This window comes from Danio aesculapii, chromosome 25 (genome assembly GCF_903798145.1).
Source record: "Danio aesculapii chromosome 25, fDanAes4.1, whole genome shotgun sequence".
NCBI lineage: Eukaryota > Metazoa > Chordata > Actinopteri > Cypriniformes > Danionidae > Danio > Danio aesculapii.
In genome coordinates, this window is record NC_079459.1 from 28,980,856 (window position 1) to 29,001,585 (window position 20,730).

The 20,730-nt window shown below is 36.6% G+C and overlaps 1 protein-coding gene across 1 annotated transcript; it reads right to left on the minus strand.

Annotated features, from left to right (window-relative positions):
• Nucleotides 1-756: 756 nt before the first annotated feature.
• LOC130219062 (mucin-2-like) lies at nt 757-20,244 on the minus strand (the record flags this gene model as incomplete). Its single annotated transcript, XM_056451331.1, has 27 exons — nt 20,161-20,244; nt 20,001-20,075; nt 18,090-18,351; nt 17,872-17,986; nt 17,682-17,766; nt 17,432-17,556; nt 17,036-17,234; nt 16,732-16,857; nt 16,217-16,331; nt 15,924-16,062; nt 15,643-15,756; nt 15,492-15,558; nt 14,179-14,322; nt 13,457-13,621; nt 12,982-13,076; nt 12,754-12,880; nt 11,728-11,983; nt 11,585-11,637; nt 11,210-11,310; nt 9,351-9,502; nt 6,093-6,231; nt 5,887-5,991; nt 5,589-5,756; nt 2,968-3,213; nt 2,735-2,891; nt 2,375-2,506; nt 757-1,181 (listed from the first exon to the last, which is right to left on the minus strand). Coding segments are annotated over exons 1-27 (3,951 nt in total), but the record flags the coding sequence as incomplete, so codon positions are not given.
• Nucleotides 20,245-20,730: the final 486 nt, after the last annotated feature.

Genomic DNA, 20,730 nt, shown 5'->3' on the forward strand with positions numbered 1-20,730 from the left:
ATTGGGAGTGGCTGTTGAAGTAGGTGTTGTGCCAGAAGATATACTAGTTGTAGATGATATTTCTGATGTTGTAGATGGTGTCGGAGGAGTAATAGATGTGGTTGTAAATGTTGAAGTAGGTGTTATGCCAGTAGTTGTACTACCTGGAGATTTTATTTCAGTTGCTGTAGATGGTGTCATAGTAGTTGTGGTATTGGGAGTGGCAGTTGAAGTAGGTGTTGAGCCAGAAGATATACTAGTTGTAGATGATATTTCTGATGTTGTAGATGGTGTTGGAGGAGTAATGGATGTGGTTGTAAATGTTGAAGTAGGAGTTGTGCCAGTAGTTGTACTACCTGGAGATTTTATTTCAGTTGCTGTAGATGGTGTCATAGTAGTTGTAGTATTGGCAGTGGCGGTTGAAGTAGGTGTTGAGCCAGAAGATATACTAGTTGTAGATGATATTTCTGATGTTGTAGATGGTGTCGGAGGAGTAATGGATGTGGTTGTAAATGTTGAAGTAGAAGTTGTGCCAGTAGTTGTACTACCTGGAGATTTTATTTCAGTTGCTGTAGATGGTGTCATAGTAGTTGTAGTATTGGGAGTGGCTGTTGAAGTAGGTGTTGTGCCAGAAGATATACTAGTTGTAGATGATATTTCTGATGTTGTAGATGGTGTTGGAGGAGTAATGGATGTGGTTGTAAATGTTGAAGTAGGTGTTATGCCAGTAGTTGTACTACCTGGAGATTTTATTTCAGTTGCTGTAGATGGTGTCATAGTAGTTGTAGTATTGGCTGTTGCTGTTGAAGTAGGTGTTGAGCCAGAAGATATACTAGTTGTAGATGATATTTCTGATGTTGTAGATGGTGTAGCAGTAATGGATGTGGTTGAAAGTGTTGAAGTGGTTGTAAGTGTTGAAGTAGGTGTTGTGCCAGAAGTTGTACTGGTTGAAAACGATGTTTCTACTGTAGATGATGTAAATAGAGGAGTTGTGGTGTTGAGAATTTGAGGAACCGGAGTTACGGGAGTGGTAGTTGTGGTATTTCCAACAACAATATGCATTGTTGCTGTAGATGGCGTCAGAGTAGTTGTTGTAACGGAGATGGTTGAAAATGTTGTAGTAGTTGGATAACAGTTCTCCACACAGACATTGTTAATTTCATCGTAAAAGGGTTTGTCATCTGGGCACTTTGGAAAACATCCTGCACAAAACAATGCACATAAATATGCAATTTTTAGGTTCATAAACTTTTTAAGTGGTTCAGTAACTATTTCTCCTAAACTTAGCAATCATTAAAAAACGTGTAGCACATACAGTATAATATAGTAAACATCATATGTATGTATATAAGATAAATAAACATTTACTGTGTACTATTTAAGGCTGTGTAAAAAATACAGTAGATTTATTTATTTATTTATTTATTTTCTTGAGAATAAGTGTTTTTCAGTTTAAAGAAACAATACAGATTTGGAAAATATGAAGTATATTGTGTTTTTGTGTGTGCAGTACGATTAAGCACAACTGCAAAATGCATATTATATAGTACAGATTGTGCTTACTTTATGTGCATTGTATGCACATACTTATGATATTTTATACAAATGTAAAAGGAATTAAACAATCGGGAGTGCAATATTGTTAATGTAAATGTCTATTTCAATAATGCTGAGTAGAAGGCATTTAGTTACAAACATTTACAGTTGAAGTCAGAATTATTAGCCCCCTGTTTTCCACAATTTCTGTTTAACAGAGAGAAGATTTTTTCAACACATTTCCAAACATAATAGTTTTAAAAACTCTAATAACTGATTTATTTTATCTTTGCCATGATTACAGTGAATAATATTTTACTAGATAAGACACTTCTTTACAGCTTAAAGTGACATTTAAAGGCTTAACTAAGTTAATTAAGTTAACTAGGTTAGGGTATTTAGGCAAGTTATTGTATAATGATGGTTTGTTCTGTAGACTATCGAAAAAAAATATAGCTTAAAGGGGCTAATAATTTTGAATTTAAATCTGCTTTTATTGTAGCCGAAATAAAACAAATAAGGCTTCCTCCAGAAGAAAAAATATTAGCAGATATACTGTGAAAATTTCCTTGCTCTGTTAAACATCGGTTGGGAAATATTTAAAAAAGAAAATCAAAAATAAAAATCTTAATTTTAAATTCATTTAAAAATCATTTAAAAATCAAAGGGGGGCTAATAATTCTGACTTCAACTGTATATTTAAATATGGATTTCATGTCTGAAAAACTAACAAAAAAAATTTGTTGACTAAAACTGAATTATAACCAAAATTGAAAGCTTATCATTAAGAATCGAATGGTCAAATTGGTACTCAATACCCAGCCCTAGTATCATGTATGCTCAGTCTTCAAGAACTCACCTTCCATGTTGGGTAAACTGTTGTTGCATGCACCATCAGGGTTTTGACAGGTTTTGTAGCAAGGTGGATGGTCAGGAACATAATGCCATGTACATTCTTCATATTTCATATTATAGTATTCACAGTACACAGCTGACAGGGAAACAAAAACAGATGTATGAGAATGTATATAATATATTCATGTATACTGTAAATGTGATACACCTGCAGTACAGACAAAATCATCACACATCACTCAGACAAATGTGACTACATGATTTGACATCATATTTGATGTGAAACCACATATTCAGAATCTGCATAAAATTTGTATTCAGCTATTACAAATGTAACATCTGTAATAACATCAAAGATGCTTACGGCAGATCTCGGGAGTTCTCCAGACTACACCAACACCGGCCTTGTTGCAGGCTTGAGCGTAAGCTGCCACAGCCGTACACAAGCACTCACAATCTCCACCAGTGTCACATGCACACGTGTCCTTCAAACAGTTGTCATAATATGGGCTTGGATCCACCTGTGGGAACATGTATTTCGGTCCAACATGGTATACAAGAATGATTTTATTTATGAAAAAGGATATCAAATTATACCTTGTAATGGCAATCTTTGAATGCACCATCCAGCTTGTTTATGATGGCACATTTAATTTGTGCCCATGCCAATCGATAGGGGTTTTTAAAGCATGGGTCAAAGTCTGGTGCAGAATCTGGGCAAGGGGTTTTCTGCTTCCAGCTCTCAACAAACTCAATTATATTTGAAGTTTGCAAACCACCTTTAGTGGTGAAGTCGTCTTTTCCATCTCCATTAAAATTTCCACAAAGGCCACATACTTTACCCTGTGAAAAAACAAAGATCACATTTTCAAGAGTTCACAATTAGCTGATGATCAATAAAGCGTAATTGGCATGATGTCCCAAGAGAGAGCTCTGAGCTTGTAATATCCTCAAGGCCAGGGCTCCCTCCCATTAGAAGGGCGAGAGGGGAGTTCGAGCTCAGGTAGGTCTCGAGATCTTCCCTGCTTGTCGATAGGAGGTTGGACCAGCAGAGTTCTTGCTGTGAGGCAACAGTGCTAACCACTGGGCCGCCGTGTCGCCCTATTGGAAAAGGGTGGGAAGTAGGGGTGGAAGGGGGGAACTTCAAGACGAAGATAACTGGAGAAGCTCTGGTTATTGATAATGCGTAATTATCTAATAGGGCAGATTACAGAGCTAATGAGGTGCCAGCCATGTTGAGCACGTGATCCTCTCGAAATTAGTTTATAAATAAACCGCACAATGTAGATCTCTCTAATGAAACTAAGCAGTAGGCATATCTACCAAAAGTAAAGGTGCACTAGGCATTTTTTGACCACAGTGTCAGACCAATCCTGAAAGCACTTAACAGGAAGCGCCATGTCTAGCATGGTCTAGTATGATCATGGTCTTGTTGCATTATGGGTGTGATTGTTTGGGTGCTTTCAAATGACACATTTTTAAAGCGCTGCATAAGGTTATTACGCCTGCTGCAGCCATGGTATTACAGCAAAGTTGCTTAATTATTATGTGTGAATTAAGGCTGGTTTATACATCTGCGTCAGGTCATTGGCGTGATTCACGGCGCCTACCATGTGCGTAGTCATGCATTTATACTTCTGCATGCTGTATGTGTTGCCCTGCAATAACACTTCTGAAATGCTAGCTGGCAGTAGGTTTTTAGGTTCATCTGTGTCATGTTTCTTCACAGGTGTTATGTTTTTTCTGAACGCTACCTTAGTGTACAAGTAGCTAAAACTCGCTCATTCAGAGCTGGGAACTGGCAGATGTGCAACAGCATAAATCATAAGGTAACAACAAAATAAAAGTTTCCACCTGAAACTTTTTCATGGGACTCGGCACTTGTAAATACTCGCTTCAATGGGCTCGCGGCTCTCTGCACCGCCCACACTTATCACAGCTACCAAGCCAACCAATCACAAAGCTTGCGATGCGCATCATTGTGACGTGGTTACATTTTTTGAAAGGTCAGCATCTGCGTTTGTTGTGCAGAGAATTCATAGAAAAAGAGGACGTATGTATGGGTGCGGCCTTCTCCAGGCCTATAGAGAACTGGAGAACTATTGACAGGTAATGAATTTCACTTCATGAACTCCACCTGTTAATATCAGCTGCCTATGTAAGTTGAAGTCAGGAAATGAAAACTGTTGCACACCCCTGAATGTAACTCTTGCAGTGCATTGAGAATAACAGAATTCTGTGAATTGAATATTCATTTATATACAATAAGTTGCTCATATGTTAAACATTTAAGAAAAACCTCTCCTCACCTTTTTTATTGAACATGCATGGAATTGATTAAATATTCCAACAAAGCTTTGCATTTGTTTTTGGAGTGTAGTAAAATAAGCTTAAAAAACTTATTGTTTTGATAAAGTCTCACAGCAAGAAAGTCACTGGTTTGAGTCCCGGCTGGGCCAGTTGACATTTATGTGTGGAGTTTGCATGTTCTCCCTGTGTTGGCTTGGATTTCCTCTGGGTGCTCCGGTTTCTCTCACAGTCCAAAGATGGTATAGGGAAATTGAATAAACTAAATTGGCCATAGTGTATGTTTGTGAATGTAAGAGTGTATGGGTGTTTCCCAGTGTTAAATAGCAGCTGGATGGGCACCCACTGCATAAAACATATGCTGGATAAGTCGGCGGTTCTTTCCTCTATAGCGACCCCTGATTAATAAAGGGACTAAGCTAAGGAAAATGAATGAATGAATGATTGTTTTTATAAAACATTCTTTTTGACATTTTACTTTATAGCAGTGCCTCGTTTGTCAGTTTGACTCAAAGCTTTCTTTGGTTTTGTGTTTTGTGCCCCTTTCCTTAACCATGAGTTTCATCAACCCAGATGCCAGTAATAATGATAGCATCAACTTTGTTCCATTAATTGAAACCAGATTCAGACTAAGACAGTATTAACAAATGCATTGTCCACCTTTGGACCATGGATGCTTTAGAATGATCTGTATTTTTGTAATTCAAGACAAACACTATATCAAAGCAGGCTAAACAAAGTGCGCTTTTCTGTGTTCCAGGTTCAGGTTTTTCACGGTCTATTTATCTTTTTATGTGTATACACAGCGGCATTACACACAAGGTTGAAAGAGTGAGAAAGCATACTAGTGTACGGCCTCTTTAATACACATTATTTATACTGTACGGAATAGTAGAATTAGTTTAGCTCACCGTATAATAAGGTTGCAGAATGATGCTGACTGTGGTTTTGCGGTCCCACAAAATTGTCAGCCCAATGTCAGTGTTAACGACAAGGTACATTCCAATGGTGTTGATCCATATGTCTCTTTCCATATAAAGGTCTGATACAGTCCCATCTGAAAGGCGTAGTGATGTTTCCTAGAGGAGTGTAAGAATGAATTAAGGATAATTTTAACTAAATATTAAATATATAAAGGCTTTTAACAAAGAATTCATCTTTCATTTTTTCATGCTATTCAAATTTGGTCATACAGTGAGTAAATCGTACCCCCAACTGAATAAGGACCGACTTTGAGCATGTTGTCCCTGTTGTTCCACAAGGAATATTTTCAGTGATTACTTGAAACTGTCCTGTCGCATTTCCACAGAAATCCTTAAAAACAAGATGTTACATTATAAATAGGAACACATTGTGCACAGCCAAAATAAAGAAGCACATACAATGAAACACTAAAAGTGCTCGTCTGCTGGTACCTGAGCTGCTATGTAACTGCAGTATCCGTGGAATGCAAACCTTTGATTGTCAAAAGATTTATAATGTCCGCTTCCATATATAGTGCAGGTCTCTGGACATTTATTTTCTGTACAGTTCCATGTTCCATTTTCACAAGTGCTGTAAACAAATGACTGGTATCAGTTTGATTCAAGGCGATTCTGTGTTATAATATTTGGTCTGTTCATTGTTATTCACATTTGGTATGCACTTTTATATTTCAGACGTTCTATAACATATTTTACCGTCTGCCACATCCGTCTGCTGCACCGCATTTAGTGCTCAAGACCATCATGTCTTCGTTTCCATTTAGCAATGCTGCACCAGTATTTTGCTACTGATGTGTGAGGACACACTTAATTTTGTCTGTTTGTTGAATTTAACTTACATTGCCTCTACATGTCAACTAATTCTCATTAGATTATAAGTAGACTGTTAGGTTGGGGTTAAGGTTAGTGTAAGTTGACATGTAACAAAGTTTCTTATAGACAGTTAAATGTCTGTTGATGGAGCAGTATCAAAGTCTACCAATAATCAAATGGACCATCAAAATTAAGTGATCCATGTGCGATTTATTATTATTTTTTAATTTAAGATTAGTCCTTATTTTATAATATTTCACGAGTTCAAACTGTACGAATGGCTAAGTCTCTCCATAATATCAAACACTAAGAACTGTTGTGAAGAATTCTACGAGATGAGACCACGAGAATTGTCAAGCACTAAAACAATACATTTTCTGATCTGAGAAGAAAATCAGGAAACCAGCTGTTCAGCTGTTCTATACAAATCATCCTGAGACTTTTGAAAATACAAGCATGGGCTGGAAACACAGCTACAGATCACCAGGGAGGAATGCGAGAAGGTTCACTCCTTGTGAGCAGATCATTCACATTAAATGTCCAAGGTTTAAATATGGTATATCTTGTAGCTCTATATTCATGATTGGTATCATTTTAAATGTCTCTGTGTAATAGGTAAAATGGTCCTAATTTTTTGTAATATTTCACTTGTATATGTTGATTTGGTTTTTGACTTTGATAAAATCTTGGCCAGATGCTTCACCCCCCCTATAGAAAACTCATTACCAGGCAAGGGAGCTTTTGTTGTCTTAAGTTTATGGCTGTTTGTTCTGAGTTGAGTATATGGGGGAATAGTGTGAGATTGGGATCTTGTAGCTAAGACACCCTGTTGCAGCATCTCTGAGACTTAGGGCATACTCACCGGGCCAAAGCACGCTTGTCCCCCCTCTCATCTCCCCCAACGGCCAGCACTCACTTTACATTCGGGCCTGGGCATGCTTATGTCATCGATGATGCGCTGTTCAGTAAGCGCTTTTGCTCAGCACAGTGGATATTTCTTCAGTTACATTGTTAAAGTCGTTTGATATGCAGTGACGTGCAGACAAATATTTTGCGGAACAGATCAGCCACTTTTGACGCTCATAAAGTACCATAAAGTCCTCGTGCTGTAGGAAATAGGAGGTTTTCAGAAGGTGCGCAGCTGTCGTGCAGTGAGGGGTTTGCGTATTTAATAAACTATGACAGTTTGCGTTTATTGAACAGTAAGAATGATTAATAAATCCATATGAAACAGTCCCTTAAAAGTCACATCTCGCTTTCAGTTTCGGGCTTAGGCGCATCACTCACACACGGTCGTACGCGCCAAAGCCCAAGTGAACCGTACTCAAGCACACCTCTTCCAACCAGGCCAGGGCCAGACAATTGATCCATGCCTGAGCCTGATTCAGAGCACTCATACTCCTCAAACGATCCAGGAAACGGGTCTGGGCATGGTTCGGATATCATAGTGTAAGTAGGCCCTTATATGCTGCAATATATTTCTTTGGTCAGGTATGCATCTCTAACTCTTTGATTCATCTTTGAGTAATGGATGTTGTATATTTACCTTATCATCTCTGAATTGGCTTTCTGATTGTTTTATTATGTAATTGGCATAATACAATTTTACCTGACAATTAAAATGTTAAGTTTTGATTCATTCTGTATTCTCCTGAAATCTTTTATATGCAGATTAAGTGGAGACTGCACTACCATTATGATGCGACATGATTAGATTTTCGATTCTAAAGACACATTTGACTGTACTGAGCAATGTGGCACGACAGCATGGAGATCTTTCAACCATCTAATCGCTGATATTAACAAGCTGTATGGAAGTGGCTAAATCAACTGCAATGCAGTTGGCAACTAGACTCTTTGAGTATTAGTTAACCCTACATCCTCTGACTAACTTCAGAGTGTCGAGATAATGTCGGTGAGAATGTACACAAATCCCGGGGCATGACAATTCTGTGCGTAGTTTGGTGCCTAATGAACGTATAACTGAAGAGTATGGGATTAGATATAGATCAAAACTCTAAATTGAGTCATAAATGATGAATGTGATCCATTAGTATTAGTAATACAGTTAGTATATAGTAATACATTAGTAATACAGTCTAAATTTGGTGGTCAGATTGGAGTCAGATTAAATTCGAAGCTAAAAAAACAAATGTAAATAAATTCTAATAAATAACAGAATTCTTTTCAGAAGCACTAGAAAAGGCTTAGATGCATTTAACCTTCGACCATGCTGTTAGTTTCGTCATTGTGCTAATAGATGGACTTATTCAAAACTCACGGATATTTGACTGAACAGAATATGCGTATTTGGCGTACTGTCTAGGGAGACGGCTCTGAGCTTGGAAAGTCATCTCAACTCATGTTATTAACCCCCCTTATCAGGACAGAGAGAGAGATAGGGGTCCACAGTGTCTAGCCCGACTCCAGAATGCTCCACCCTTCCAATTTATGTAAGTATCAGGCTTAGTGGGTGGTGGCGGAGGGATGCTGAACTCGAGAGAAAACAGAGGTAGGACGTGCTTGACTATTTATAGGGGTTTGGTCTTATGCTGATTGGATAATAGTCAATAATGAATTAGCCTCGTCAAAACTGATCGTGATAAAACATCACTTTATTAACTTTTTTCTGTACAGCACTGGGTCTAGTCGTAAGCTCTATAAGTAAAGTTAAGTTTAGAAATGAAAGAGTTGAAATGTGTCTTACCAATAACAGGCAAAACCACATTTGAGTATTTACATGTAAACTCATGCTTGTAATTTTATAGTAATTTTTATTGTACACTTTTATTTTAGTATTAAATGCAAAATTATAATGTAATCTAGCATTAAATGAAACTCTTATTAGCCATGAAAAAAGCTGTTTACAGTACATACCAATTATTGCAGGATACTGTTATCTCAGACTTTGGAAGGTAAAGTTGTCCGTTATAAGGACATGTGCAGTTTTGTCTTTCAACACAGTTTCCTGTACCATCATCCAGTAGACCTGAAGGACACAGGCAGCCTGATTCACATGTCTGGGAAAGCTGCGGGTGGACGAGACAGTAAAAAAGAGGGTGGAAAACAAGTTAAGGATTGCTTCAGGGGAGTAAATACTTGTAAGGCATTTTAAATCCAGTATACAAAAAGGGTTAACTGGTGGAGAAAAACAGAAGTCTGACTATTTTAATGACCTTTTCTGGATCAAATTTCGTTTTTTTTGTGACCACATACAGCAGCTGCAACATTTACCATTGTTCCAATTTGATAAAGCAGCTGTTTTAAAAAATCTGTCATGAAAGTTTCTGCATTGGAACATTCTTTGAAATGTTGGCTACAAAAACAACAACACTAGATTCAATGAAAAGCCACAGAGCATTTTCATATTGGATGACTATTCCTGGAGGGTTTTTTAGCAGTTAGCAATTCACACCTCTCAATCACTACACAGATGATAAGCTACCCAGCAAACTATTTTGTGTTTAATAGACATCTAAACATAAACTTGTGCTGTCAGTGATAATTTAAAAGACATCCAAGAATAGCCCAAAACTAGACTAGTCGTCAAATAGACAGATTAGACAGACTTTATATGTGTAGTCATTCATTTCTGTTTATTTGATGAGTAGTCTAGTTTTGGCCTATTCTTCGACGTCTATTAGATTTTCACTGACAGCCCAAATTTAGAATTGTTTTAACCAAGACGACTTTGTTTAGATGTCTATAATCAGACCCCCATACAGGGTTCAATGCTAAGGATATTTTTTTTCTGGCTTGATTGGACCAGTGGTTCCGATTTTTACGTGATTTTTGCAATAAAAATTAATGATTTTGTGGCGCTAATTCCCAGAAATTTGCAGACAATTTTGCGATTAAAAAAAAAAAGAACAACAAAAAAGTATATATATCGTATTTACCATATTAGGTAGCCTACTATGTTAGGTGTGCAATCTGAAACAATGACAACAAGGACACAAATAATAAAAATAAATTTAGGTTTCTTGTCAAAACAAGATCTAAAACAGATCTAAAGCGATAGGGATTAAGCCAAAAAAAAAAAAAAAGGCTGTATAATTTTTCTGCATGAACTTACTTTTCCTTTCTCTCTGAGCATCTGGCTTGTACAGTACCCCACTCAGAAAATGCATTAGGGCTTCCCCTACTGTAATACACCTACACAGATTGCCGTACAACTCCTACAGCCATACGTGTAAAGCACAAATAATGTCTTTAAATTCGGTCATGTCCTGCGACCATCATGCTTAAACCAATCTCCATTGTTGTAAGCTGTTTGCTGTCTGTTCCATTTCTCCGTTTTTTAAATGTTTGCTCCAACTTTCTTTTGCCGTCTGAATCGCGTCAAACGCACAATTTGCACCACAGCATGTCTCACAGGTGAGACGTCATTTTTCGAGAGACACTCAAATACATCAGGTGCGCTGCCTATGCAACGTCTATAAATCACGTAAAACATATAACTGCAAACTGAAATAAACATAATTTGATTGTATGGTTTGGAATTTAATGTTTTATGAAATTTTTGCGATTATTTTGCATTTAGTAAAGACTTTTGCAGGATCACAAAAATGCGCAACTTTTTGTTGATTTTGTGTTGGACTCAGCGATCGCGGAATTGTGAAAAACTGTCTGATTAATCATCTTTTAAAAACAAAAAATGCTTGCTGGGTACTCCAACCTCAAACACATTAACAGTATGAAGGGATACACATGACAAGATTGGAAACTGCACTTACACAATCTTCCATCGTTCGCATACATGTTGGTTCACATTTCAGTCCATGTTGGTCTGGTCGAGCTGTACTGCAGTTAAAATAAACCTTCGGTAAAGCGCACTCTGAAAAATATATCAGACAATGGATCAACACTTGTTGGAAAGAATTTTAAACCACACTTGGACAGTTTTTGTTGGACATCTATGCAATAGTTAGACAATTCGCTTTACTGTGTAAAAATCTGACTGGATAATGAATTCTGGATAACCAATTAAAGGCATATTCTAGCTAACAATAAAGCTTAATTGGACTTGTAGCATCATTTTGACTGCATAAAAATCATTTAACCTGTTTAAAATTCTGAGTGTTAAAGAAACCAAAACTATTTTGTCTTACCCAGAATTTGAGATTTCCCAGACTCACAGCGCAACACTCCATTCTCACAAACACTATCGCGAAAATAACAGATTTAAATTAACATTAAAAAGTGTACATTTTAAATGCTTTTGAATGTTGAAAACTATTTCACAATCACTTACCAGTGTTGACCATTAATGTCGATAGATGTTCCAGGTTGGACTATCTTTCCATCGTTGTAACATGGACATTTTTCAATTGGTACACACTGTCCATCCTGATCTTTGTAGAGTCCATCTGGACACGCACATCCGTCAACAGGAACAAAGTCTGCTTTGCAGCTTGTGTGCTCAGAGGAAAGAGAAAGACAGGTAGGCTGGCAGCTCTTCAGGTAATAGAAGTATCTCTGTGAGGCTGGGCAGTTCTGTATATACTTGCCTGTGGGGATCAGTTTCAAGGGATGTGTAAAACCGAATATTGCACATACTGTACTTCAACAAACCCAACACTTGACCCTAACCTGATTTTACCAAGTGGGACATGTTCCTGGATTAACATCTATGTTGATCATGTAACAACATTCCTATCTGTCAATCAGAATTAAGGGATAGGTTTATTTTAAGTTTAGGCTTATGGTTAGGTTTATGCACTTCAACATGATTGTTATCCTACTATTATTCCCCTCTGATTTTGGGAATAATTTACATTTGTGGTTGGGTTTAGGGGTAGGAAATAGATATGGATTACAATTTTAAACAAAAATGATGCTCCTTGATCAACATAGATGTTAATCCATGATCCCATCGTACTTGGGCCAAAATCATGACGTGCAAACGTTTGACAACCTCAGATCATCAGAAATACCCCAACCCCATCGCCCCCCACTCCTCGCCAAAAAAACAACAACTATAAAATCTGTATGTTGCTCGTCTCACATCAGCAATTGCTTTAGCGCTCTCATTTCACTTTGACAGTATTTAGTCTTACTCTGCTTCATACTACAATGATAATACAGTAAGTGTTGAATACTTTAACTACGTGGCTTTGGCAGGAGTTCCATAGGATCTAACGAAGACCACAACTCCCATGATTCCACACTCAGTCACGACATGCTTTTTTTTCATCTTCGATGCATCTTTGATCCAATTTTTCTTTTTTATTTGATGCACATCCATTTTTCTACAAAAACATGTTTTCAGCTTTCTTACCGCACACATTTTCTCTCCATCCTTTGAGCGTAACATTTTTAATCATACAGGCACGGACATATGAGGAAAACACAGCACACAGACAGTCCTCACTCCTCGCACAGGTACAGCTGGCGTATTTGCATCTCTGAAAGCAAACAAGCATGTTGTGTCACTGTTAATTGTGGGAGGTTCATTGCAATTTGCAAAAATTATACAGTTCTCTAGGTGGTCTGTTTCAGTTCATACTTTGTAGTAGCTTTCTGGGTTGACTTTGTTGTGACATTTGGCAAAAACGTCACTCTTGTTCATTATCTTGTAGCACCAGTGCTCAGCAAAGTTCTCTATGGGAATCACAACATTAAGTGTTACAAGCAAACAGAATTCAGCCAAAGACTTCTTATGTCATTTACTTCTTTAGTTATCCTTGGGCTGCTTTATTTGAACAAAAATAATATTTTCTCCTTATTCTCATCTCGATCAATTAAATTCAACCTTCCCAACAGCCATCTTTTCCCCTTTATTCAGTCTGACACTTTTTTCCTCATTTCCCCAAATTTTAATATAGTCTTCCTTATTATATTTTTCTATTAATTATTTTATTTAGACATAATTTGCTATTATTATGTATCTGCTATTGTTAGACTGCATAATAATTAAATAATTATGAATAATTATTAAAGCAATTCGTCCTGAAATAAAACAAAAGAGAAAAAAGCATTACCACTGGCACTGTTGAAAGAGCAGGGATTGTCTTCTCTATCAGAACGGTCAGGGCAGTTGGTCTCAACCTTCCAGGCGTTTGCGAAGGAAACCGCTGTACCCTCCACCAATCCCTGAGGGGTCTTCATATCATCAACCAGCACTTTATTAAAATTTCCACAGAGACCTGCACAAACAAATGAACACCCCAAATGGATATTAATTGACCTTTATAAATATAATCTTATATTTACATTTTTAACATCTGGTAGAATGAGCAACAGCAGCCAAGAAGCAATTCTAGGTTTGTGATGTTCAAAAATAATGGTAGCATATTATATTATAAAATATTTTAATTGTTTGCATAGTTTAAACTCTACATTAAAACATACTGTATGTTCAGTGCACAACTATAACATTGTCATATCTTATTGACCTGAAAATATGCTGTCATTTACATGATTCATGTACATTTTTAACTGAATATGTTGAAGCAAACACTTTGTGTTTCTGACATTTTAGGCATACAGATAAAAGTGAATGTGGACACATTTAAAATAAATTATTTTCAAATACTTTAAATGACTCTTACAAATACAATTATTTCAATGCCTTGAAATCTATGCATTTAAACATACATTTCTTTAAAATAATAGAAAGTCCATTACCACCAAAGTTCATGAAAGGTTATTGTAATGGGTTTATTATTAATGCTTTACTGTTATTTGCAAAAGATTTTCTCACCTCGAGTTTTGGTCTTGAAGCTCTGATCCACAGTAATGTACACCTGCATGAGAGGCACCAGCTGTACCAACACTCGCAGCCCAAAGTTTACATCAATCAGGATGTGAAATGATGATGGATTGAAAACGATGAATGGATATGAAGCTGAGAAAAAGAGTCAAAGAGTTTGGAAAATGTTTCAAAAAATATCTGTCTTCACATCAATCCTTAAAGTAGTGTTCATTTTGTCAAAAAAAATAATGGCAAAGAATTGTGACATTTTTATTCCAGTGCTAAAACAAGACTAAGATTTACTGACACAGTATGGGTATTATTAGATACTAAAGGTGATTACATCAGTATGCAATATCTTTGAATAAAAAAAACTAGACCAAAATGTAGTCAAAAAGATAAAAATGAATGAACATTATAACGTTATAACACACTTTCATTGTTTTCAGTTATGCTGCTGGTGCAGCAGACATGTACATTTTCTCTTTGGTTCAATCAAAAGGTGCCCCTAAAAGTGCCCCTAATTATGTTTTCAAGAGTTCACACTTAGCTGATTATTGATAATAAATAATCTGTCCTGGAAGAGATCCCTGAGCTTAGAAGATTTTTGAGCCCTGGGCTCCCTCCCGTCTGCAGGGCGAGTGGGGAGTTTGAGCTCAAGTAGGTCTCAGGAACTGCCCTGGCTTATTTATGGCTAATGACAGACTATAGTGATGGCTATAGAGAGATATACTACTGACTAAGAGCTCATCTACGGTGCCAATTTGGTTTGGTTAATTCACTTCTATCACATGTCTGTGGACTGTGGGAGGAAACCCATGTGAGCACGGGGAAAACATGTAAACTCTGCACAGAAATGTCGACTGGCCTTTAATCAGTGACATTCTTTCTGTGAGGAAACAGGGCTAATTATTGGGTCCCCACGTCACACTATCTAGGAAAAGGGAGGAGGAGTAGGGATGGGAGGGAAGGGGGGGATTCTTCAAGACAAAGATAACTGAAGTAAGAAACTCATCTGAAACCATCTGATTGGTGAATCATGTGTTAGCTAATGTGGGACTAGCTGTGATCAATCATGCGATCCTCTTGAAATTAGTTTACAAAATATACCTAGTTTCGTAAAAATTGAGCATAATACAAAGGGTTTTCCATTGGAAATAAGGGCTTAATTAAAAAAACTATGAGTACAGCAGTCAGTAGTCCATCTACCACAAACCATATATAAGTGTTTGACATTGGATGGGTCAAGGAAACTGCTATTTAGGGGGACTTTTTGTTTCAGTATACTTGTTTTAAAAGATATACGGATTCTCTCTGTTCACCTGGGGTGTATGGAAGTAAAACTTGTCCATTGTGTTTTACTGTCCCATCTTCAGAAATCACCAGACGCTAATGAAGAAACACATACATGTTCAATTTCAAACTGATCTACAATATTCATTCTAAGATTTGCTTGTAAGGGAATGCACTCACATTGACTGTGTAATTGTTAAATATCACTTCAATTGATTTTAAGCAAGTGTCAATGTTAAGGGCAGCACAAGGAGTAATCTGTCCTAATATGATGAACTTTGACCCCTCAGAGTCCTTCAGAAACAAACACAGAGTTAGTATTCATAATTAGGACTGTCATAATTAGCAAAGAAAAAAATTGCGGCATAAAAAGTGACATGGTATGAACAAATACAAACACATACAAATATATCATAACTTATCTCATCTTGTATATCTTAGCAACAGCAGACTATCCTTACTTTAGAGAGCACATATTTACAGTCTCCATGGAAAGTGAATTCCTGCCCATCAAAGGTGGTGAAGTGAGATCCTTCCTCTACTGCGCACCGGCCAACAACCGATTTTATTTTACAGCTCCATTTTCCATTCTGACACACACTGAAGTAAACCAGACAATTATATACATGGTAAAGAACCACTATCAAGATGTACTGTAATGTACTGTACTATGTACTGTAATTGTGTGGTCTACAAAGTTTTACTTAAAAGTTTTTGTAAACCAAGGTGGACGAAGTAAAGAGTGTTTCATTACCAATCTTGCTCTACTTCATGTAGGACTTCTTTTGGTTTGTAGATGCGGTCGTGCTTGCAGTGACATTGCTCTCGTAGGATGCATCCCATGTTCAAGATGTCATCAAACACAGTTCCTATGACACGTCATATTACATAAAACACACAGATTTTGTCCTTTATGCATAAACTACTCACATACTCAAATTGGCTTTTTTTCACAAAATTATACACCAAAAACACAAGAATTTATTCATTTCACATGTATACATTCAGACTCAGATATATACAATGGTGTGAAAAAGTGTTTGCCCCTTACTGATTTCTTATTGCGTGTTTCTCACACTTTAATGTTTCAAATTATCAAACTAATTTAAATATTAGTCAAAGATAACACAAGTAAATCATGCAGTTTTTAAATGAAGGTTTTTATTATTATTTAATTATTAGGTAATTATTATTATTCAGTATTATTAAACGATATGTTAAAAACAGCTCTTATGAGGTTCAATTAAATATTGTGAATTAGGGACTGACCTGGTGGACAGAAGCAGCCATCGATATTGTGCTCCTCACACTGTTTGTTTGTGTTTACATGTGAGCACGTGTCTATGCAGGGGGAGCCGCTTTCAGAATGGCTCATATTGTAAGGGCACTCCACAGCTGTATGAGAATGCAAGTTATAATAAAAATGTTACAAAATATTGGATGAAATATTCCACTTAATATAATCATTTAAACAAAAACAACTTTTATCTCATAACCTTCTACTTTAGTGTTTTAAAGAACAATATACACATGCAAACAAAGTAAGGAAACAAGACAAAAACAAGTCCCTTACCACAGAATTTTTTTGTTCTCCAGCTTGATGGAGTTCCTCCATTATGTGAACACTGACGTGAATATTCAGACAGAGTTGCACAGACTGAAGAATTCTCGCTGAAGCATCTATCATACACACAGGCATCTACATATGGATAATAGCTCACGGCACAAGAGGACCAGGCTTCAGCTCTGAAATGCTCTTCACATTCTGCTCGCTGTGTAGACAAAGGTATGGTGTATTAGCTTTTGCTCTCAGAGGTTAATGTAAATTACATGTATTCTGTTTTTCTTTTAATCTTTTTGTCAGCATGAACAATTGCCAGTTTTTTTTTTTTTATAAATGAATAAGGCATCCCTTAAAAAGATTCCAAAAACAATTTATAAAAACGTAAATAAAAGTTTTGTGACTTACATAACGTCCACAATTAGCTGTCCAGTATTTCTTTTCATCTATCTCAGAAGGATTTTCACAAGATTCCATTGAGTTAATTTTGTGTTTATTCCCGAACTCAATGTAGCCCATTTTTCTGGTGTTTTCTGGTTTGTTAAATAAGATTATGCTCAGATTAGTTCCCTAATGATGAAATGTGATCTCCTTGAACATACAGTTAGCAATGAAACAAGAACAAATAGACAGAAGTCTGTTATTCACAGCAACTGACCTGCTATATCGAACTCATCACCAATCTCGTTGAAATTGCCACACAATCCACAGGTTTTATTTTGATATTTATTGTCCAGCTCAACCTAAAACAGCACAAGCCATTAAGTCATTTTTTACAGCATAAAATGAATGTTCAGTTATTAATAAAAATCTCAAATACTAAAAACAGTCAGGAATAAATGCCTTACCGTGACTGCCCCATCTCTGCTCCACATGACCGTCAGGCCTATTTTGGATCGGATATTGGTGTAGATTGTGTTCTCTTCTATAAGGATCCCTGATTCATACACGGGCAGCTTTGTACTGAAAGAAAATGATTTAAGTGAATATCACACTACATCTTTACAGCTACTCTGTGTTTACTGAGGAAGAAAATAAGCAGTGCTTCAGCTCTTTAGAATCTTACATTTTATCATCGATCATGACCTTGTTTTCGCTGATAGAAAACATTTTGCCATTGATGCTAACCACGATACTGCTGATCTTTGGGCCTCTGCTGGTTTGAGCTCTTTTCACATCAACTGAGAACTGTTTTGATATGCAGTCAGACACCAGGTTATACTCGCACAAGCCTGGGTACTGATAAATGTCCCCATCGAACATCTTGAAGTGGAAACTCTCCCATGTGCTACACATGCTGCTGTGCTGATTACTCTGATAGAAGGGAACTAAGGAGGAAAAAGAAGGAAAAAACACTTCAGTGTCCACTTATAGTGGTTTACAGTGGGTCAAACAATGCCAAGTTATCTTTTAAGATGTTTTAGGATGTTTATATGATATCTGCTTGGTTTTTAAAAAAATGCATTTTAACATAAATCTTTTGGATTTACATTTATACAGACATTTTATTTCCCAAGTTATATTTGACAGAACAGGGAAATTTCCACCTTATTACCTATATAATGCGTTTTCTTCTGGAGAAAGTCTTACTTCTATTCGCTTGGCTGGAATAAAAGCAGTTGTTTTGATTTTTTTAAATATATTTTTATTCAATTATTCATTCATAGTCCTTCGGCTTAGTCCCTTATTTATCAGGGGTCGCCACAGCGAAATGAATCGCCAACTATTCCAGCATATGTTTTATGCAGTGGATGCCCTTCCAGCCACAACCCAGTACTGGGAAACACCCACGCACTCACACATATTTATAAACTACAGCCAATTTAGTTTATTCAATTCACCAATAGCGCATGTCTTTGGACTGTGAGGGAAACCGGAGCACCCGGAGGAAACCCATACCAACACAGGGAAAACATGCAAACTCTACAAAGAAATGCCAACTGGCCCAGCCTGGGCTTGAACCAGCAACCTTCTTGCTGTGAGGCGATAGAGTTAACCACTGTGGGCCACTGTGCCACCCTACATTTTTATTATATTTAAAAAATAAATAAATAAATATATAATGTATATATATATATATATATATATATATATATATATATATATATATATATATATATATATATATATATATATATATCTTTTTTTTTTATTAGCTCCCTTTAGAATTATGATTGTGGATTGGCTACAGAACAAACAACTGTTGTCCAATGACTTGCCTAATTAACCTAACTTGTTAACCTAGTTACCCTTATTGACCAGTTAAACCAGGGGTCACCAATCTCGTTCCTGGAGGGCCGGTGTCCCTGCAGGGTTTAGCTCCAACTTGCCTCAACACACCTGCCTCAGTGTTTCAAGTATACCTATTAAGATCTTGATCAGCTCATTCAGGTGTGTTTTATTAGGGTTGGAGCTAAAATCTGCAGGACACCGGCCCTCCAGGAACAAGTTTGGTGACCCCTGAGTTAAACCATTAATTAACTAGGTAAGCCATAAACAAATGTACTTTAAGCAGAATACAATTGGAAAATATGCTATTAGAAATGAGTTATTAAAACTAAAAATCTGCTCTCGCTTAAACGGCTGTTTGGATATTATTTAAAAAATATTTACATTTTAGCTAAAATGTTAATAGCTTTGCCTCAAACTGTAGATAAAAACAAAAATAGACACAATTTGACACTTGAGTTCAATGTGTTAAAATGTACCTGCAAATGTAAAATGTAACTGTTATTTAATTGAATTGTAAATGCAGTTATGTTCAAAAATCCATTGTTCATGTGCACGTACGTCACAGACTACACAATATCAAAACCATTACAGCTGAATAATCCTCAGGGAAATGAAGTCCTCCCTTTTTTATAATGAATTTGAAAGTTTAAAATGCTAGTTTAAAACTCATTTAACTTGACATCTGTTAATACATTTCTGCCTCATTAGTACTCTTTTGTTAATCCATAAACACTGTGATGTCTACCTGGAGTTGTTGGAGGTGTTGTTAGCTCCACTTTGTTCAGATGAAAATCATAATCTCCATAATCTAACATGAAGCCTTTAAACAACAGAAAAAAAACAGTCATATTTTGTATGTAACATAGATAACTGTGATTTAGCCAAATATTTCCGACTGTCCTAACCTGCTTGTATGAACTGCAGGCCCGCCAGTAGGATGACCCATCTCAGCATCCACATCTGGGACATCCTGACCGTCCCCTCAGAACCCATCCTCCAGAGCTAATGTGAGTTGACTGTCATCCCTCGTTCCTTTTATAGTGAATTTTAATTTTCTGTGGAACTAGATGAATGTCGTCTGTTATCAAAAGGTGGGACATTACTATTGGATTCTAAATAAATGTTTAATGGCTGTGTTTGATATACTAAACAAGCTTGATGCAAATTTTGTTCACTGGTCATAAAACTGAGTTTCCTTCAGAGTAAACAGGCATGTGTGTTGACAATGGGGGTACACTTCTCTTCTGCAGAAGTTGCACAGTATAATACACTGATAAATATTTATTAAATCAGGTTTGGCAGGATTATTCCACAGCATTTACTGATATCACTTAGGATTATTGTCTTTTATTGCCTTTATTAATGAAAATAGTTGTATACCATAGTTATAAAAATTGTATTGGACAATGTCAAGTCTTGCTGCATTCAAATTTGAGGACCAAATCTAAGAAATAAATGATTTCAACATGTACACA